The sequence below is a fragment of the Corylus avellana genome, chromosome 2 (genome assembly GCF_965113065.1).
Source record: "Corylus avellana chromosome 2, dhCorAvel1.hap1.2, whole genome shotgun sequence".
NCBI classification, from domain to species: Eukaryota; Viridiplantae; Streptophyta; class Magnoliopsida; order Fagales; family Betulaceae; genus Corylus; species Corylus avellana.
In genome coordinates, this window is record NC_142491.1 from 35285721 (window position 1) to 35308924 (window position 23204).

General features: G+C 36.9%; 1 protein-coding gene across 1 annotated transcript; it reads left to right on the forward strand.

The window, feature by feature from the left end:
- Window positions 1–16445: 16445 nt before the first annotated feature.
- Window positions 16446–19352, forward strand: LOC132167714 (proline-rich receptor-like protein kinase PERK3). The gene is made up of 7 exons (XM_088513802.1): window positions 16446–17077; window positions 17164–17366; window positions 17552–17678; window positions 17762–17833; window positions 17924–18107; window positions 18468–18600; window positions 18948–19352. The coding sequence occupies exons 1-7, from the start codon at window positions 16924–16926 to the stop codon at window positions 19197–19199; spliced, it is 1125 nt and encodes a 374-aa protein (XP_088369928.1). The 5' UTR covers window positions 16446–16923; the 3' UTR covers window positions 19200–19352.
- Window positions 19353–23204: the final 3852 nt, after the last annotated feature.

The following is a 23204-nucleotide window of genomic DNA, read 5'->3' on the forward strand; positions in this document are numbered from 1 at the left end:
CCTTCCAAAAATTTTCTTGAATGAGTGGAATATTCCACCTTGAATGGTTGGGTTCTATCATATCGCAGACCTTCACTTCCATTGGCAAGATTCTACATGGAGTTTGGATAGAAAAGGAAGACATTTTTGGAACCCATTTATCACCTCATATATGCACCAACTGTCCATCTACAATGCACCACACTATTCCTACCTGAAGAAGATCTTTTGCTAAGAGGATACTTCGCCAAGCCATCGATGGTCTACTCCTAAGTTTTGCTGCCAGCAATGTATTCTTTGGGTAGCATTTGGCCTTGATGATTTTTGCAGCAAAATTTTCAGGTTGTTGCACCAAACGCCAACATTGTTTTGCAAGTAAAGCCTTGTTAAAACAATGTAGGTTGTTAAAATAGACAACAGAAAGATAATTGTAGGGAAGAAATTTGTATTTCTGATGTATGTTTAATTGTACAATAGAATGACCTATTTATAGTTGAATGAGGACCTAAGAGAAAGGAAATACAATAATTAAAAAATCATATAAAATCAGCATATTTACAATAATGAATATGGTATCAAATATTTCCATAATATATTGTGAATATTACGAGAATATAATATTCTAACGTCCCCCCTCAAACTCTAGGGGGTAAAGCCAACTAGAGTTTAGAGATAAGATCATTGAGTCATCCCGGTGGATGAGATTTGGTAAAAATGTCCGCCAATTGAACTGCAGAGGTGACAGAATGAAGATGTAAAATACCATGCTAAAGATGATTTCAGATGAAATGACAATCAATCTTGATATGTTTTGTGCGCTCATGGAAAACATCATTATGAGTAATCTGTATGGCACTTTAATTGTCACATTGAATAGGAGAACTAGTGGACTAAGGAACACCCATGTCGGACAAAAGCTATTGTAACCAAAGAAGTTCAGATGTAGTGTCAACAAGAGCACGATACTCAACTTTAGTACTAGATCGAGCAACAACAGATTGTTTCTTACTGCGCCATGAAATTAAAGAAGTTCCAAGTAAGAAACAGTATCCGGTGGTGGAGCGACAATCAGTGGGATCACCAGTCCAATTAGCATCATAATAGGCCTAGAGCTCAAGAGATGAATGAGAAGAGAAGTGAAGACCATGAAATATAGTACCCTTGACATAGCGCAAAATGCGAAGAACAATAGCATAATGAGTAGATCGAGGTGCACTCATAAATTGACTCACCAAATGAACAACATAGGCAATATCAAGCCGTGTAACAGTAAGATAGATGAGACTGCCAACTAGTTACCTATAGAGAGTAGCATCTGATAAAGGCTCACCATCCGTGGTAGAAGTTTGTCATTGGTCTGGTCGCTGTTTTACTATCTATCAGTCCTGCTCAGGAAAGTAGATCAGATGCATATTTGGCTTGAGAGAGATAATAATCATCATTACTTGAAGTAACCTCAAGACCAAGAAAGTAGCTGAGTGTTCCAAGTCCTTTATTTCAAAATTTTGGCTAAAGAAGGATTCAAGAGCGCGGATGCCTGAAATGTTATCTCCAGTAATAATCATATCATCTACATAAAGAAGGATAAGAATAATACCAGTATTAGTAGTCCGAAGAAAGAGAGCTGAGTCATATGAACTAGAAACAAAGCCTTGTTGAGCAACCACAAAATTGAACTTGGAAAACCAAGCACGGGGAGCTTGCTTAAGACCATAAAGTGCTCGATGGAGTCTGCAAACTTTGTGTGATGGATGATAATAGCCAAGTGGAGGGTGCATATAGACTTCTTCTGTAAGATCACCATTGAGGAATGTGTTTTTAACATCCATTTGAAATAACTGCCAATGACGAACAACAGCAATTTCAAGTAAGGATTTAACAGAGGTTAGTCTAGCAGCATGAGGAAAAGTCTCCTCGTAGTTAATACCATACTCCTGAGTAAAGCCTTTCGCAACAAGACGAGCCTATAGCATTCCACAGATCCATCTGCACGAGTCTTAATTTTATAAATCCACTTACATCCCACTGCAAACTTCCTAGGAAGCAAATCCACCAGGTCCCATGTATAGGTTTCATAAAGGGCATCTAGTTCATCAAACATAGCTTTTTGCCAAAGAGGGTTAGCACTAGCCTCACGATAAGAGTGAGGTTCGTGAAGAGTAGCAATAACAGAAAAAAAAAAATGATAATCGTAGAGATGGGCAGGTGGTGCTCTTACCCTATCGGAGCGATGAGGTTCATGTGAAGGCTCGGGAGTGTGTGATGCAGCATGAGGATCCGTAGTCGAATCAGGCAAATTAGAAGCAGCCGTAGAAGGTTTGTCCAATGAGCTTGAGTTATAAGCAGATGATCTAGGAAATAAGACAATGGAAGGGTCAGTGAAGACAAGAGAATATGTGGAGGAGGAATGCAAAAAATGCATTTGGCTGGTGAACATTTTATGTTCCCAAAACTCCACATGACGAGAGATCCGAAGTCGTTGGGCAATGGGGTCATAGCAGCGATAACCTTTTTGAGTGATGCCATAACCAAGGAAGCAACACAAGCGAGAGCGATGTTCAAGTTTGGTACGCTCATGTGGAGGAAGAATGACAAAACAAATACAACCAAATATGCGAAGCAAAGAATAGTTGGGTGTGCTACCATATAAGCGCTCATAAGAAGTTTGGTTGTGAATAGTTGGGGAAGGAACGCGATTAATCGTGTAAACAGCAGTGAGAGCAGCCTCACCTCAAAAACGTTCAGGAAGTGAGGCAGAGATGAGAAGAGCTCTTACCGTGTCTGAGATGTGACAATGTTTGCATTCTACACGCCCATTTTGCTGAGAAGTGTAAGGGCAAGAACAATGAGAGAGGGTCCCATTTTGTTTTAAAATTTTTTGAAAAGATTTCTCATTATACTCCATAGCATTATCTGAATGAAAAATTTTGATGATACGAGAAAATTGGGTTTGTACGATTTGATGAAAATTTTGATAAACTTGAGTGAGTTCAGAGCGATGCTGTAATAAATAAATCCAAGTATAACGAGAATAATCATCAAGAAAAATAACAAAATAACGAGATCCCCCTTCGGTGGGAATAAGGGCAAGGCCCCAAATATCAGAATCAACCAAATCAAATGGTGCAAAAGACGAAGACTCACATTTGTTAAAAAATAAATGTGTTTGTTTTCCAAGATGACAAAAAACACAATCAAAAGATTTTACATCTACTGATCCTAGATGACCTTGAGATGCAAGAAGTTGGACACGTGGTAGAGATGCATGACCCAAATGAGAATGCCATAAATTGGAAGAGGCAGTGAATGTTGTGACAGGAGCTACTAAGTGAGTAGGAGTCTGTAGGAAAGAAAGCTCAAAAAGACATCCAATCTTACGGCCGATCTCAAATAGTTGACCTGTATGTGGATCCTGCACATCAACACCCCTGTTAGAAAATGTCAACTCCAAACCTAGTTCACAAAGTTGGCCAACTGAAAGAAAATTTAATGACAATTGGGGAACAAGATATGTGTTATCAATAAACAAATTAGGCGAAGAAATAGACACAGTGTGGCTAACAGGTAACCTAGAACCATCAGCAGTATAAATGGCAGGATTGGGAGAAATGGCAGACTTTTGGGAAAATAAAGTGGGATTATGGGTTATATGAATACAGCAAGCAGAGTCAATAAACCATGAATTTTTACTTGATGTGATAGACAAGGCAGTAGAGGAACGAGACAGAACCTAATGGATTAATGCCTCAACGTCAAATGTAGTGAGAGCAGAGGATTGAGATGGGTTCTCAGTGTAAGATGCATGTGCAGAGGAACTGTAACATCCCGATATTTCTTTTCTTTTATCTTGTAAATAAATCGAGTGTTACACTGAAATAATCTTACACAGCGGAAAATCTGAAATTTATCAATACAAAACAATACTCTTAAAATACTTTTCTTTATACAAAATACCCACAATTATGCCAAACAAGGCATTTATACAAATCTATCTGACTCTATAAACTTTAGACAAACTCCACCAACTTAGAATCTCTGTACATCTCAAATATGAAGCTCCAATCACAACTGCATAATTACCTTGACTTTCCATTCCTGCAAGCACTACAAAAACTGTAAAGTAATGAGTCAATTGATTCACGATAATATAAATCATTGTTTAAGCAATTATATCAAAAGGACAGACATTTAATAAAACTACAAAGATCTGTATTATTGAATATCAATATCACTCTCAGTAAGTAAGAATACTTATAGTGGATTACATGAATGGATCGTCAAAGGTAATTACTTGTTGAAACCATTTTGTTGCAATTGAACATTACCCATAACTTTCTCAATGACTGACTTTCTCTCTTTGTCGCCCAAACTCTTTTTCTTCCTCCTCAACTCTCTATCTCAATCCTCCCTTCTCACTCTTGGTTTCCCTCATCTCTGAAAATTCTCTCTCCAGCTCTCTCTCTTTCTCACGTATATTCTATGATTATGCAATATGTTGAGTACGGGAGAGGAATTAAATAGGCAAAATAAAGTAAGATGGAATGAAGAAAGAAGAAAGGAAAATTAAATAAAGGAAAGGTAGGTGTGTTGTCGGCAAGAGTGGGTTGGTGGAAGTAAAGAAAAGAAAGATGAATAACTCAAAAGATAAAGAAGAAAGAATATGCATGATTGAAGGGAAGAGAGAGAAAAATAAAGGAAAAGAGTGTTGGTAATGTCAAAAATGGACAAAGAAGAAAAGTTGACTAATTTGGGTACAGATTTTCCAAAGTTTGACCCATCATAATCTGTCTAATGTCCTCACTTAATCAATCACCAAATATTATAATCATACTCCAAAATATATTAATCAGTCTTCAATTATCATATCTCTTAAATCACCAAATAAAATAATCAGATAAAATCAATATCATATGATCTAATAAATTCCTCAAGCATAAATATCATTACTTAATCATCATCAAATAAATATCTCTAAAATAATACTTTTAAAATCTAGGGCGCTACAGGAACTAGATGAAACAACTGCGACTGCCTGTTGGAACGGAGCCCCTGATTGACGTCCGTTGAGTCTCTTCAGACATAAGTTCTATTACAGCAGCTTCTAATGTGGGAAGAGGATTGCGGTGTAAGAGAGAAGCCCGGGTGGGTTCAAAATCTGTATGAAGAGCCATCATGACATGCATAAACTTCCGCCGATCCCGATAGTTTGCGAATATTTCCACATCTTCAGGATACTTCAATTGAGGATCTGTAGCGGATAATTGCTCCCAAAGATTATTAGTTTAAGAATAAAAATCTGCAATAGACTGACCTAGCTCCTGACGTGTCTAATAGAGTTTAGTTTCAATCTGAAACTCTAGTGAGGTATCATAAGTACAATTGTATCACTTTGCCAAAAACTCCTAGGCAGCCTTTGCATTACCAAGCTTGGGAAGCAAACTATGGATAGAAGGAACTAAAGTATTAATAAACCAAGAAATAATCCTATAATTTGCACTATCCCAACCTTTAAGTCTATTGGCAAATTTGTTAGCTGATTCACCTTCTTTTTGTGTGGGTGCAATAACATCCCCACAAACATAATGCCATAATCTTCTTCCTCTAAATTTTTTTTTTCATATTTTGAGTCCACAACATATAATTGGAATTGTCTAAAATATTGTCAATAGCACGGACAATATTATCAAGATTGGTAATCCTATGTGGCGGAGGTGCAGGTGCAGCCTTATGAACAGATCTAGTGTGACACGCCCACTATAGCTAGAGTGCACTTGCGAGCAGAGATCCAGTGTGACGCGGTACACAGCAATAAGTGTACAACCGCAGGCAGTGATCGAGTGTGATGCAGCACTGTGGAGTACGGAGGATCTGGTGTGTGGCGAGACTAGGGAGCGTGTGGCATGTGAATCTCACACGCAGAGAGTTTGACCGGTGCGTGGCGGCGTATGGAGGCGTTTGGCAGACTATTTTGGACCTGTTTCTTCACAGATTTTTCGATTTTGAGTGATAAAACCTCTACAACTTCCGTTACGTACAAAAAAAACTGCAACAAGCGTTTGGTGTAATGTTGAAACAAAAAGAAACACCAAAAAGAACGCTAAAAAAAAAAAAAAAAAAAAACTATACGGACGATGAACGAAGGCTTAAAAGAGGCACCAGGAAAACGATGGCTCTGATACCATGTTAAAATATACAACAGAAAGATAATTGTAAGGAAGAAATTTGTATTTCTGATGTATGTTCAATTGTACAATAGAATTGCCTATTTATAGTTGAATGAGGCCCTAAGAAAAAGGAAATACAATAATTACAAAATCATATAAAATCAACATGTTTACAATAATGAATACGGTATCAAATATTTCCATAATATATTGAGAATATAATATTAGGAAATATAATATTCTAACATAGGTCATGAAATCCCATTCTCCCTTGGGACTTGGCACACCCCATTTTTTTCCAGCTATTTTCTTGTCATTATTCTTATGCACCCATCAGAATTTCGGCGTGATCACATTAAGCTCTTTCCATAACATTTTAGGGAGTAAAAATATGCTCATACTGTGTAGGTGGGTATTGCTTGGACCACCGCTTTTAAAAATGATCTCATTCCCAGCTTGTGATAGAAACTTTATTTTCCATTCAAAGACCTTCCTCCTTACACTCTCCGTAAGATGCTGAAATTCTCAAGTGCGTGACTTGCCCACCAAAGCTAGTAGACCCAAATATTTATCATCATCGGCAGTGCGTTCAAGCGCACCTACCCACCCTGCCAGATTCCAACAAGCTGCACGCGAGCCAATTCCCCCTACGCCCTTCCCTTGTCGATAGTGCGCTCGAGCACACCCTCCAGTGTGATCGAGTGCACCTACGGTGCAGTGCCTATTCCTAGCAGCTGCAGCTTCTGTTTCGAACAACTGCAGCCTCTTTTTGGGGTCGTTTGTGAGTTTTTATTTTATTTTATTTTTGTTAGTTTAGTTCATGTGGGGAGACATTCTAACACCCCATGTACCATGTTCATATTGGTATAGTCCTTATCACCATGTTAGAGATTGTCCTACCTCTGGACAATTTTCTAACTATTCTTATGAGCATATAAACACACCGTTCTCTAGACCGAAGAATAACCCTTATTCTGATTTCTATAACCCGGTATGGAGCTACCATTCTAATCTCTCGTGGCAAGCTCAAGCTCCTAGAAATTATGCTCTACAATTTCATGAACTGCACCATCAAGCATATTTGCAGTTCAATGATCAATCCTATTATTCCCCTAAATATCAATCAGCTCCACAATAGCAGTATCAGGCCGAGCCACCTCCTCCGAGAAATTCTGACTTTGAAGAAAAGATGTTAGTTGTTCTCAGCTGACTGGAGGCCAATGATCAACTAGTGCACTCTCACTCTAATCCATCGCCAAGATAGAAGCTCACGTCGAACAAATTGTCAATACCCTCAATAGGGAAGAAGAAGGAGAGCTTCCAAGCCAGCCGATGGCCAATCCTAAGGGACACTATATGGTGGATGGGAGTACTTCTTATCATGAGCAAGCTATCACTACACGGAGGAGTGGAGAAGTGGTCAAAAATCATGTGGAAAAGAGGAAGGAGGAGCAAATTGAGGCCCCACATGATCTACATCAGGCAAAAGGCAAGGAAGTGAGCACTGAGGCTCCTTCATCATCCACTCCTATTCTCGAGACGCCCTATGAGCTCCGATCCCCTATTTCAGGTAATTTGAAATCTTCATTTTTACGGACAAATGACACTCTCTCGGTTATTATTGCTTATGACTTACCTAGAGACCAGGAGAGTAGTATGAAAGAGCAAAAAGAGACCACTGAGGTAGAAAAATTTCCTGAGTATTCTCCTCATTTTATTCCAGTTCATGATTCCCTTCCAGATGAGAAACTGTTTGAGAATACTTAGAGTGATTTGCTTCGATTTGCGAACATTATGAATTACTTTTCTATAGGTAAAATTTATTCTCTTTGGTACAAGAGAAGAAAATATTGGTGCTTCAAATTTAAACTTAAAGGTTAGAGAGCACTAAGCACATCAAGGATATGGATTCCGTTGACTTGGCGGATCCCATATATTTTGATTATATGAGATAGCTTCATAGGTTCAAGTGCAAGCCATGTGCACTCAAACCTCACTCCATCAGGGTACATGATTTCCATCCAAGTTTATTTTCTCCATTGTTGTTTCATTCTTTGATTATATTTTGACAACAATGCACTACACTTAACTGGTATTTGGTTGGAGTATCTTTTATTTTTTTTAGGACATGTGTTTTTGCATACAAGTTTGGGGGTATGATATGTCCCACATCTGCTCATTCAGGTATTCCTATCCTCTTGCTCTTGTTTTACAGTTCTGTACACACATTGGGGACAATCTATGATTCAAGTTTGGTGGTATGGATGAACAAAACACTGTCCAATATTGTGGTTATGTTATTCTTAAGCATGTGGTTGAGCTTTGATTTTGATTTGAATTTCATTGGTGGGATTAAAGTTATGAATGCACGATCATTTGATACTCCAGCATGAATACATGATTATTATGATTAAAGTTAAAAATTTTGAGTCTTGTTACTTACTTTTAGCAACATGAGATGCTTTTTGTTTCAATTTAAATTTACCTTGAACACACTAGCACATGTTTATGAGGTATGAAATTTAAGACAAATTATGTTTGTTTTCAATATCTTGAATACAGTTGGGTGACTTATTGGATGAATAACCTTGGCATATGAGCGAACTGAAAAGCTCAGCTTTGCGGAGTGGACCATTCTCCCATACCACCCTCCTTACTCGCTCTCTATAATAAAAAGCCTACGGGAAGCATGAAGAGCTAAGCCACTAATGTTGTGGCGAAGGTTATACCTCAGAAAGTCAGTGAAGTTAAGGTTTCGCATGTGTTATATCCTTTCGATTGAGCGACAACTTCTAAGGAAGGCCTTCATTTCCTTTAGCATAGGCGCTAAGCGATAATATTATAATACCTTTGAAAGAAGTAAAAAAAAAAGTAGCGCTAGGAAAAGACCAATGGAGAGAGATAAGGTTGCAGAAGTGCTTCTAGATTTCATGGAATGGAATAAGGAAGAATTTAGAACAACACTTTCAATCTCTTGCTTTCATAGAAAAAAAGAATTTAGGAGATGAAATCCTGATTACATTACTGCAGGCCAAAATTTTATTTTGAAATGCAAGCCAGAGAAAGCGTTGAGATAATATACTTTCATCCTAATCTCATCTAATGAAAAAGGGAGCCCTCTTGATCACATGAAGAGATTTTTAGGCAGAATTGACATAATTATTACTGTGAAGATTGAGCTGCCAAAAGAGATTATAATCTGTTTTTTGGGCTGGATAATAAGATTTATGCAGTCCTTTGTAAGAAGTAAAAAAAAAAAAAAAAGTATTATGAAGCAAAATGCTCTCGGATGGGCGTTTGAATAGGGAGAGAAATCCTTTTTTCTCTTTCATATTGAATGTAGTGTATATATATATATGGGAAAAATATACTTTACCCCCTGAACTATTAACTAATTTGCATTTTTAACCCCAATGTTTAAAAAGTGATACTTTACCTCTCAAAGTATCTGACATTGACAGTTGACCCCCATGAAGTGCACTTTACCCCCTGAAGTATTTTGAGTTGACATTTTACTCTTCCGAAGTAACTAAGTTTTGGGAGGTAAAATGTCAACTTAGGAGGGTAAAATGTTAATTCAAAATACTTCAGGGGGTAAAGTTTACATCATGGGGGTGAAGTGTAAATGTCAGATACTTTGGGGAGGGGATAATTTGTCATTTTTTAAACATTGGGGTTAAAAGTGCAAATGAGTGGATAGTTCAAGAGGTAAAGTGTATTTTTCCCCATATATATATAAACTCACAAATGGCCTGAAAAGAGGCACAGAGGGCTGTTAAGTGAGCGAAGCGTCTCGCGAGCAAGCTCGGGCTCGGCTCGCATTAGCTCGGCTCGTGCTCGACTCGAATATTAAATGAAGCACTTCATGAACACAAATCTTAGCTCGAATATTAAACGAAGCAAGCTCGGCTCGACTCGGCTAGGCTCGTGAGCAAGCTCGTATAAGCTCGTGTGTGTGTATATATATATATATATGCTCTTTTCCTCTTTGCTTACCCCCTGTTATCCTTTCTCTGTGTCGAGGTTCTAGTTGCTTTATGGTAGTCCACCACCCCGTCACCTCAGTTTGCGAACCTGTAAGTCCCGTTGAAAGCCTGGGTTTGGCGTGTTAGGGCATTAAGTAGGTGCTGAGGGCTAGGCCAAGGGTATGCGTTACCTGTACAGCAGGCCAAGGGTATGCGTGGGCAGTAGAGCGTCTAGGAAGGACATGCTTAGGAAGTTTAACCAGTGAGTGAGTACCTAGGATGAGATCCTCTAAGACTTCACCCAGTGTGTGACCTATATATATATATATATATATATATATACTAAGTAATACATAATTAATTATAAATCTCATAATTATTAAAATCTTAACATTGCACTTATATTTAAGCGTTAGAGAATGAAAAATTCTAAACCCTTCGTGATCAAAAAGAGAGAGAGAGAGCAATCATTAAAAAGACCTCGATTAAATTAGAGCAGACCCAAACGAAAGGAAGAAGAATCAAGCAGAAACTATTGAGAGATTGCAAAAGGCAGAAACTATTGAAGAATCATACAGACTCAAACACTATCACTACCTGTTTGATGAGCGAGAGTGAGAGAGTGGGAAATGAGAGTTCAGGTGGAAGATGCGCTGTGACTAGTGAGGGGGATTGAGAGAGAGAGACGTTGAAAAAATAGTTTTTTGTAAAGGGCGTTGTCCCAATGCAGTCTGAATGCAACTTATTAATTTGTCCCACATTGTTAAGAAAATATTAATCTCCAAGTTTGCTTATCTATAAAAGGATGCATATCCTCTCTCTTTGAAACCAAATGCCTTGCTGTATTGACTCAGACTCCATACTCGACTAGCCAAGTTAAGCAAATACTCATATGCAAACTAACTTCTTAAGCCGTTTAAGAGTACTTGAAGTTAATTTTTTTTAAAAAAAATAAAAACATTAAATATAAGAGCTAGCTCGCGAGCTGGCTCGGCTCGACTTATTATTAGCTCGAGCTCGATTTTTTTTGGCTCGCTCTTGAACTCGAGCTCGAGCTCGAGCTCGAGTAAAATTTAAACGAGCCAAGCCTGAACAAGGGAAGCTCGCTCAAGCTCGAGCTCGTTTACACCCCTAGGCACAGTTGTTGGAAATGGAAGTTGCAGTTGCAAATTCCAGGTCCAAATATTAGTCTACGGCTAAGGGGTGCTTATTTAAAAAAAGAGGCTTTGTGCAATAATTTCTTCAATGGTTTAGATTTAGGTAATCCAAATTGGATTTGGGTTTAGTGTGATAAAAAAAACTATAAGATATGTGTAGTAATTTCTTCAACGATTTAGATTTAATTTCAAATTTTTTACAAGAAAAATAGTCGTATCAAATTTGAACCATTAAAAAAACTATGGTAAAGTCCACTTAACCCCTCAAACTACCACCCCAATAATAATCTACTTCCCAAATATTAATTACGACAATTTACCCCCCAAACTACCAAAACAATGACAATGTACCCTCCAATGCTAGCAAAATGATGAAATTACCCCTATAGAATTTTCAATAAGACAAAAATACCCTTAAAATTTTGAAAAAAGAAAAATTATTTTTTAGTATTTTTGTTTTTATTTTAGTAAGGGTAATTTCGTCATTTTTTAAAAAAATTGGGGGTACATTGTCATTGTTTTGATAGTTTGAGAGGTAAATTATCGCAATTAATAGTTTGGGGGGTAGATTGTCATTGAGGTAGTAGTTTGAGGGGGTTAAGTGGACTTTATCCAAAAAACTATAACACTTATGCCAAGTCCAAGCCTAAACTCTTTATACTAAATCATTGATTTCTTTTCAACAGATTTGACTTTAATTGTCCAAATTAATTTTGAAGTGTCGGACTACCTACCTAGACAGTTGGATCCCACTTGAGTTCTTTGATACTATCGGCCTAAATTGCTGGCAATTTAAACAAGTAATTACCATGAATGTATTTCCCATCCCAAAAACCTCTACAAAGAACATGTATTAGGTAATCCAAGTCGGGTTTGACTTAGGTGCAATAAAAAAGAAAAAAATTAAATCTGGACCGTTGAAAAAATTATGACACCTATGTGCTCTAATAAGCCAAATCCAAACCTAAACTCTTTGTACTATATCATTGATTTCTTTCATTTTTTTTCCGCTTGTAATTGATAATATCAGTTGAAGGCTCACAATGACATGATAGGACGTAAGAATCAAGAATGTGGTAGTTAAAGACAACGATCCCAATAAAAACTGACTTATAATCGAAGCACATGATGATCTCAACCACTCTTGATTTTAGTAATTTGCAATGAAGTGGAGGTCTATACGTTAGTCAACATCTTATGAGTAGGTTTACCTTTTGCCTTCATGTGCTTCAAAATGTGGTAACTAAGCTGCCAAACGTTGGTTGCAAATGGAGTAGAGAATAAAAAAAATAAAAAAAAATAAAAAAAAATAAAATTAAAGAGGAAAGAAGAAGGAAGACTTCTGGGACATCAACTATGATTATTCTATTTTAGCGTGACTATAGTAGTACATAAGGTCCATTTAGAATTGTGATTTCAATAAGTGTGATTTTAAAAATTACGTGTTTAAACATTGCATTTTTGAAATCGCAAAGACGTTTGGTAAAACATGTTAAAAATTATTTTTTTTATCAAATATTTGTTATTCGAAATCGTGATTTTGGTTTAAATTCGTGCATTTTCAAATAAGCACCCCGCTTGCTTATAGAAATAGCAGATTTTTTTTTTCCTATTTTAAATTAAGTACTTTTTAAATCGTAATGCCAAACGCCTGATGTTTTGCGATATCTTTTAAAAATACAGATTATTCTTACGAAATTGCAATCCCAAACTCACCCTTACCCACTAGAAGCTGCACATGAAGGGCTTTGTACCATGGAAAATGCAAGTGCTCATTCAAATCCGACTGAGCTATAGCCTGACTCAAACTCACTATGACATCAATGAAAACCAAAGAAATTTACTCTAATCAAGTATGTAGATTTCGAATTCAAACTCATGCATTAGTGTGTACCTAACCACTTTGAAAATTTCTTTGAACTATTAAACAACTACCCTAGATGGTTTTTCTAATCCTCTTTTTAAATTGTACTTTTATATGTGAAATGAGGATGCCCATACATGTGTAACAATTTTTAACCATTTGTTTTGTTAGAAACAGGGGAAAAAATTAATTAATTATCAACGTTTTTTTTTCTCTTCTTTTTCTTGTTTCTTGAAAAAGACTTCAAACTTTCAAAGTCACTTAGAAAACTGAAGTACTGTGATATTCGTTCAAAAATTATACAATGATTTAGAGCAAAAGAAAAAGTGAGAAATCATGCAAGTAATTTCAATGGTTGGTTTGACTCCGTAACAAGTGGGATTCGTCAAATATCATTCAAATTTTCAACATGAAAACAATTTGTATAGAAACCAAAGATGACAAAAAAAGTAAAAAATTAAGGGAAATTACCTTTTGCCCTCATGAACTATCATGCCTTGGCACTTTCCCTTTACAAACTGCCAACTGTACTACTTTACCCCCATGAACTACTATTTTGTGCCCAAAACCCCCTTCCGTCAATCAAAGCCGTTAACTCAGACGGTCAACCTGTTACTTTGTGTCACTTTGCCCTATAAACTATAACGCATTGTCACTTTGCCCTTATGAACTACAACGCATTGTCACTTTGACCGTCTGAATTAACTGCTTTGACTGACGGAAGAGAATTTTGGGCATAAAATGGTAGTTCATAGAGGCAAAGTAGTACAGTTAGCAGTTCATGGAAGGAAAGTGCCAAGGCGTTGTAGTTCATGGGACAAAAATGTAGTTTTCCAAAAGCAAATTAGAAATAATGGTCATAAATTAGTAGCAACTTGCAGAATGCAGCTCTCCTTTCAATCTAGCCCTAGTTTTGTATCCACCTATTCTCTTCACCAAAAAAGTTTAATTGAAAGAAAAGTTGCAGTCCTAAAAAAAACAAAAATCTACCACCAGCCATATATATATATATATATATATATATATATATATATTGCTGGAAAAAAAAAAATGAAGGGCCAGCATAATATATATAGACTTGGCAGTGATATCATAAAAGATATATAGGCATCATAATAAGAGAATTACAAGGTTTTCAAAAAAAAAAAAAAAAAGCGACTATTTTTTATGACAAAACTCCGTAAAGGTAAGGTCACTTCATGTATTTATTCTTGTCGGGCAAATCTTAGACCTATGTAAATCGTCCATTTTATAAGGATTGGGTAAGATTTCAGCTTAGTCGACGGGCGTGATTCCAAAAAATTGTTTGCACTTAAGGAAATTCTAACTTTAAACTTTATAAAAATGACATTAAGACCAAAGTCATTACCACTTGAATCAATTCATTGGAGTTGAGCACCAAGAATCTCAGAGTAACACCACATTGTCCCTTCTCAGTTTTTCAGGTGTCTCTTAAGGGACTCTTTGTAGTGCTTTGTGACTACATCTACAATTATTGAAATTGAATTTTCAAGAATCCAGTAAAATCAAAATCAAAATCAAAATCAAAATTCAAATCCCAATCAGAGCAATACTAATCCAATAAAATCAAAATCTCATAAGCCAAAAAAACAATCCAATAAAAAATAGAAATTCTCACAATCATAGAAAACCCCAGTTCCAAAGAGAGAAAGTAGAGAAAAAAAAGGCAATAAATTTAAGGACTTGCAGGTGCTGGAGCAACGGCGGAGGAACAAGGATTGTTGTTTGGCTGTGGAACGAGGGGTAACGTTCGGCATAGGGGAGAGGGCTGTGGCGTTCCATTCTATTGGGAAAAAGGGAGATTTTGTCAATTGCTTGCTTTGTTGAAAAAAATAGTGTAAGATACGCATAGACATATCTATCATCTACTCGATCCCTATAGATGTTATTCTCTCTCGACATTTCTATGTTTATAAACAAGACCGGAACAATGGCTACAAACATGGAACTAAGCCAATGTTGCATTAGCGTGATGTAAGAGGAACTATTTATCACGTCATAGTGAAATTAAAAACAAAACAAAAACAAAAACAAAAAAATCATTAATACCATTACCATCCTGCCGTGAAAGTCAAAACTAAGAATATCCAAAATTGTTGAAGAACATGGTTAGAAATCAACACCAGCTGAATTCTGGCTAGAGAAGACAAAAGAAGAAGAATCCCCACTTAGATGGTCCCCCCAGGCACAAGATTTAATATTTATTTGAAGCATAGATACTAGGTGGATGCTGCCGCCCTATGGGGATGATTTTGACCAAAAAATAACTATTTACTCTTCATATGAGCCCACACCTAGCAAGCAGAAACATTGAAGGACTACCAGGTGTGAGAAACCTGAACTTTTGTTAATGTTTGTAGTAGTTTCACAGTAAGTTCCTCTTGTCGATAAAACAAATAAAGTTCATAGCATGAAATAGAATAATGGAGTTCAGAAATCAATCTTTTTTTCTACTCTGGCCATGCACAAACATCCTCACTTGCTGCCAGAGTCTCACACAACAGATCCAAGGCTGTTTGAGAAATCTACCTCTCCTCTCTCTCTCTCTCTGTTGTACCTAGCTTGCAGGCCTGCATGAAATGACAATCTCATTTCCACAAATCCCCTTTTGCTTTACAAGCTAACCCCAAAACACAACAAATTCAAGCAAAAAAACAAAATAAATAAATGAGAGAGAGAGAGAGAGAGAGAGAGAGAACCTAACAGCTCAAAAAAATCCCTGCCCCTTGTCCACAGGACCACAGCTCAACTAGTTGGAAGAAATATAAATATATATACAAAAGCAGGCAAAAGGGGAGAAAATTTCAGATCGTGTTTTTGCCAAAACAGATCACATTCATTTATAAGCAATAAAACCAAGAACATGTAGCCATGGAAACAGAGCACCTGTTGAACTTGCTGTGGTGGTAATGTCTTGTTGCCTCAGCTCGGTTGTCAATGACCCCATCTGGGGAAGAGTCCCATCTCTCTAAAATATAATAGGAACTCCCTCCCATCTTTCCAGATCAGATGACAAAAAAGAGGCAAAAAGGAAGATAGAGTGAATTCAGGGAGGAGACTTGAAATCGATAGGCTGATTACTACCTTTCCATTTGATTCCCTTCAATAATTATGTCTTCCGGTACCTGTCCAACTAAAGTCGCTTTATCACCCCCGTCCACATTCACATAGTAAAAAATAAAAATAAAAGTAATAAAATTTACAGTTGGTAACAACAGCTCACATGGCATTGATTTTCTTTTTCAGTATAGAGAGACCACATAGATGTGCTAGTCAGCTTACTTGCAGAAGTTCTTGTTGTACATCAAACGCTCTTTCTTCACCCTAATTGTATGTACTGAATTTCTGAAGAGAATCATTATGATGTCTTCTTTCTGGAAGCAACGTGCAATATAAATCAGCATAAAAGGCTTGCAGCAGTAACTTATAGGGTAATAACTTCTGCTTCATATCTTTTAATAGTTCCTAAAGTCACCCATCACCCCTCTTCCCCTCAAAACCAGATAAAAGAAGGATTTGTTTTGAAAGGACACATGCTGATCAGTCATGGGATTCTCCAATGTCATTTTGACGAGGTGGTGAATTCTGGACAGGGAAGTGGGGCACTTTGAGAAACAAATGAGTTGTCTTCTGATCCCTACTTTATATCAGCAGAGAAACAAAAGATCGAGTTGCCTTTTCTTTCTTTTTTTTCTTCTTCTTCTTCTTCCTTTTTGTTTTAATAAATATTGATTACTCTTGGGTTCTCCTGCATCACACAAAGGCTGTGTGACATGTCAAAGTCGAATGCAGCTGTAGTTGGAGGTGCTGCAGGGGCAGTTGCATTCTTGGCCATAGTCATTCTACTTGTGTGGGTGTGCAAGTTACAATGTAAAAACGTTGGAAACAGGAATTCAGAGACAGGTTCTTCAGATCCATCTGCACTAGGTAAGAGTAGTTTCAATGGCTATTTCATTTTTCACATTGATTGTTGTTGGGGTTGGTTACATTGGCCGATGCCCTCCACATAACAGTGGAGTGGGATAGGGGAGGTGGAGCACATAGAGCCAAGCAGTTCACAATGATAGAATTAGAGCAAGCTACCAAGCAATTCAGTGAAAGCACTCTCATTGGGTATGGAAGCTTCGGCCCGGTTTATAAAGGTTTGCTCTGTGATGGGACTGTTGTGGCTATCAAAAGGCGTCCAGGTCCTCCTCAACAAGATTTTGTTGCAGAGGTAGCACTAGGTTCCGACATGTTTGATTATATTCTTCTTTGTTCCAAAATCCACTACAAAACATGTTAAACCAATAATCCATCTTCACTGAGTGAATGCACAATATCTGTTACTACTTGTGGATATTCTTTGCTTTAACAAAATGGAGACTTGGGGGATTAAGTAACAGTTTATGTGGTGAACAGGTGAGTTTTTTGTCAGAGTTTCGGCATCGAAATTTAGTTGCTCTTCTTGGTTACTGCCAGGAAAGCGGATCTCAAATGCTAGTTTTTGAACATGTACCCAATGGAAGCATGTGCAATCACCTCTACGGTATGAGTTATTTAATTAGTAGGAATTGATTTTGAATGATCATGTGATACATGATTTTGAATGATCATATTGATTTTTGGCAGATACTGGAATAGATTCCTCAACTAAAATAGAGTTCAAGCAAAGGCTATCCATTGCTATAGGGGGTGCCAAAGGTAGATTCAACAGAATCTAATGAGGATATGTTGTTGACCAAATAAGAATTGACAGAGTTGAATTGAGAATTGGTTGTTTAATTAGTGCAGGTTTATGCCACCTGCATGGCCTAAGACCTCCCTTGGTGCACAAGAACTTCAAAACAGCAAATGTCTTGGTTGATGAGAACTTCATTGCTAAGGTTTCAGATGCAGGGGTCTCAATACTACTTGAAAAGATAGAAGAAGCAGGCCCATCTCGGACATCAGGTCGCAATGTTCTCCGAGATCCAGAGTAAATTCATTTCCGATTGCATTCATTTTCATTTTGGTGTTGAATAACATAGCTTTTTCCCTACATACAATTCTCTTAAATCACCACTTATCCCAAAAGTTTAAGCTGATAGGAAGAGGTACTTTAACACTCCCCTTCACATGTGGGCTCAAACTCCCTCTTAATAAGCGATGCCCAACACGTGGAATATTTAATTTAAATGGGGGGTGAATTGACAGAGTCATGGTTCGATCCCAGAACCTTTAACTCTAATATCATGTTAAATTACCACTTATTCCAAAAGTTTAAGCTGATAGAAAGAGATAAATTTAATTACTTAATCATTATTTTAACAAATTCATCATGTGTGCCAATGTTTAGGGTAGGACTATCAGGGGCTCTCTCTGAAATGAGCGATGTGTACAGCTTTGGGGTATTTCTTTTGGAGCTTGTGACTGGACAGGAGGCTTTTCATAATGACTCCTTGGGATCTAATGAAAGCCTTTTCCAATGGGTATGTAAAATATTTCTCTCTTTGATTCTTTTTCAGAAGAAATTCTTACTTACCTTGGTGTGACATAGAGGAATTTACTAACACTAGCTGTAAACTATCATAAAATTTAGGATAAATCTATCAGCTTATGGCGATAAAGATCTAAATAATAACATCGGCTTCGATGTTTTGATCCATTCCGCTATCCTAGCTCTCATTCTTAAGGTTGTTGAGAAAATTAAGTTATTTTGAATACAAATTTGATAGTGTTGCTTGTCCAAGTAAGCTCAAGGCCATATTGCTTTCGCCAAAAATTTCAAATTTGAGCTGGAAATAATTGGCTTTTTTTGCTTTGTTAACTTGTGTAGGTGGAATCACGATTGGCTTTAAACGATTTTGTGGACCGCCGGCTAGTTGGAAGCTTCACCACCGAGGGAATGAGGGATTTGATCAGACTGACACTACGATGCATGAGTTTTCCAGGAAAAAAGAGACCAAAGATGGAAATGGTTGTGCAGGAACTCGAAAGGATACAAGAGAAAGAGATGGAAATGACCACTGTCATGGGTGAGGGCACTGGTTCATTTCCCTTAGGGAGCACACTATTTACATCAACATGAAGAGAGGGAATGTGCTTGTTGGTGTTTGTTATGTTTGAGCCAAACTTAAGCTTAATAATAACACACTGCAAGCAAACAAGTAGCTATTGAAAATTTATTTGTCAAACTGCTGTAATTGAAGTTGATAATGTAAGTATGATTTTACAAAGTCAATGATGCAAAATATTGGCCTTCCATTTAGAAGGTTAACTTATAGTTTTATAATTCTCAACCCTGCTTTACCAATGATTTAACATGCATTGCATTTCTGTGCAATTTTTCAATAAAATCAAAGGAAGAAATGAAACATATATATATATATATATATATATATATATATATATATATATATATATATATATATATTAAAGAGAGACAACTTGCTCCCAAATATGTCACCATTTCACAGAGCACATGGTTGATTATTGATATTAAGAATTACAAAAGAAGATTCTTTCACGCTTTAATGACCTAAAAGAGATTCAAGCTGACTGCCCAAGACCCCAAAGTTCCTAGACATCATATGTAGTGATGAGATCAAACCTTGCATACTCTGCAGAAAACTGTTATATTCAGAAACTCAAGAAAGGAAGAAAAACACATATTTGCTTAATATGTGTGTCAAAGGAATTCATACCATCAAGTCTCTAGATTAACATTCTTTGTCAACTTATAATTGCTTCGTCCAGTGGTGACCTTTACCTAGAGAATTTCTTGAAAGGACATTTGCATTATGTGGTTCCTAGAGGTTCTGGTTGCTATACATCTAGGACACTATTGCTTTCTTGCTCTAGATGCCAGTGGAAAAAAAGCAACAGGCCAACAGCAGATAAGACGTGGACTACAACCAACACAACACTGTGCAGTAAATTAAGAAAGACATTAATCAACATAGGAACTAGGTTTATGATTCCCATCTTGATTACATATCCAAAAACAAACAGAGAAAAAGAAAAAAAAAACAAAAAAAGATCATTAACCAGCTTTGCTATTTGAAATAATAAAATTACCATTTGTATTTATGTCCTTTTGCAGTTTGATCACAAATTGCTTGAGTGCGCACCTTTATGTGATTCAACAGGGCTCATGCTTTCTACAGATGAGAAAGTTGCTTTAATTTTGTACAATGGTAAAATTACACCATACCTTAGGGCATCCACCAGCTCAAGTTCATAATGCATAAACATCAAAATGACAACAGAAAAGGGTGGTAGTTTCCTTCATATGAAAGGTAAGCCAGGCTACTTAAAATATTTCAAATCCACTACAGATAATGGTGTTGAAATGACATAACACTTAGATTTACCAAAATTTAGGTGAAGAAAGCTCAAAAGAAGTGTACATTCATAGCAAAACTAAGAAGGGGGTCGTGGTGATAAGACAAAATCATTCTCAAAAGGGTTCTAAGTCACTGTTTTAAAAAGAAAATGGGACTCAAAATGTATTGGTTCCTAAACTTTGGACTGCAGCCAAACCCCAATATTGTGCAATCACTCTGATATGAAGAGAACATCAAATCAACCATCAATGCTGAACTTTTTAGTTCCTCATTTTTAACATTTCCAGCAACTAACATAACTACAATTACTATTTCTGCCGATTTTAATGTCCCTGATATAACATCAATAGTGCTTCTCTATAGTTGGATTTAATAAGTGTACTACTATGATAGAATCAAAAAGGCATCATGTGGAACCAAACACAAGACATGAAGTGCTTCCTAACTGCAAGATTCCCTGCCCCATCTGTCTCCAACTAAGATCCACGGTGATTCGGGTTAAGGGTCCACAAAGATTTTAAGTTACCCTTCAAAAGATTGCTTTCTTCAAAATCATTTCAAGCAAAGGTAATTTATTATTTCCCTACCTTCACCCCACCATCACCAAAGAGACAAAAACGAGAGTAAACAGGTAGTTGTGCATATGTTTATTAATTTATAACAGAGGGAAAACTACAGATTGTTTGAGGTTTTGACTGTAAAGTGGGGTACCTGAAGAACGTAAATAGTGGAAAGAGTTGCAAAACCTTGTGTAGGAGATGTGCCTCCTGTAATGCAAGGTTTTGAAGTATAAAGGTGACGTAGGAAGGCAAGTCTCAACCCCCTATTTTGGGGTGCAAGCAATAGAAGTATAAAAGAAAATATTTTCCTATGGAGAAATAATTATAGAATCACAAATGAAGTAGAAAAATAGCAAAATAGTAAAACAACAATTAGTCACACAAGACACTAAGATTTATGTAGTTCGGCTTAACAAACCTACATCCACTGGCGGGGACGATCCAGACTAACAAAAGGTGGTGTACAAAGAGCAACACAAATAAACCACTCAAACCCAAAAGCCCCAATACATGCAAGCTCACACTCACATAAAAGAGAATTAAATTACAAAAGAGAAAAATATCTCTTAATCCCCTAAAGCTTGTTGCACTCTCTCTTTTCTATCTCTTACACAGAGCTGCTGCCAAGTTCACTCTCAATTTTTCTCACACACAAAGCTGCAACACATGATAAACGCCGAATGTTGAACATTCAAGCCCCTTAAACTCGCATATGTTAATTTTTTAGCATTGTTATTTGTTTGATTTTGTTCTGTTTTTGTATTTCAAGTTTTAATTGAAAGATACAAGAAACTCCATTGAAAATTGGGCTTAAAGAACATTTTGGATGCATTTTGGAGACCTGGGATCGAGCACACCAGCAAAAGGGCTCGAGCACACATGGGCTTCCAGAACGCGGCAAAACTCCAATTCCACCTGGGAAAGGGTTTTCAGTCTCCTATTCAAACTAGGAGACTATCTATGATTTTCCTAAGACTTCTAGGGTTTTGAGGATTATCCTACTCCCTATAAATAAGCCTCTAACTATTGAAGAAAAAGACTGCTAACTTAGAGCAAAAACTCAAAAATTACTTCTTGGAGGCTTGAAGAGTTGAAAGGAAGTAAATCATAGCAGAAGGCCATCCTAGCAGAGTCATGAGCGGCTAAACCTCTTGTGGGATATTGATGTAACCCTATTCAGGCACAATGGTTTGATTGTATCTTAATTTAGAGATTTTTTGTTTATACATGATGGTTGTATAATTTAGAGAATTGCTATAATTTGATATTGTTCTTAGGCTCTATTTGTTTTGACGTAAAATGCTTTCCGTTGAAAAAAATTTTCAGTAGAAAATATTTTCTTAAAAAATGATTTCTTGTTTTAGTGCATACGGAAAATCACAATATATAAATATATATAGTGATTTTCCGTACGCACTAAACACCATAAAATGTTTTACAAGAAATCATTTTTTAGGAAAATATTTTCTATTGAAAATTTTTTTCAACGGAAAGCATTTTACGTCGAAACAAACAGAGCCTAAGAATAATATCAAATTGTAGCAATCCTCTAAATTATACAACCATCATGCATAAACAAAAAATCTTTAAGTTAAGATACAATCAAACCATTGTGCTTGTATAGGCTTACATCAATACCCCACGAGAGGTTTAGCTGCTTATATATATATATATATATTAAACTCTAAATTACGAAAATGTCTTGACCAAGTCTTAGAGGTGTCCTAACCGAGTCCAGCAAGAACCCCACTACGACTCACCCGGACCTTGCCTAGACCTTATCGGGACCCCGTCCCGGACCTTGCCTAGACCTTATCTGGACCCCGTCAAGATCAACCCGGGACCCTGGCAGGACCCGCCCAAGACCCGACAGGGACATTTTCGTAATTTAGTGTTTAATATGATTTTCCGTACACACCAAATATCGGAAAATGTTTTCTGCTAAAAACATTTTCCGACGTCAGGGACCCGATCAGAACCCTGCCTGATTTTTCGTACATGCCAAATACCGAAAAATGTTTTCTAAGAAATCATTTAAAGAAAATGTTTTCCATCGAAAATATTTTTTGACGTCGAGTCTCGATCAAGTCTCAAGCAGGTCCTAACGAGGTCGCAGGCAAGTCCGATCAGGTCCCAGGTGGGTCCTGGTCAAGTATACACTAGAGAGGGTCCAATTCCAAAAAGATT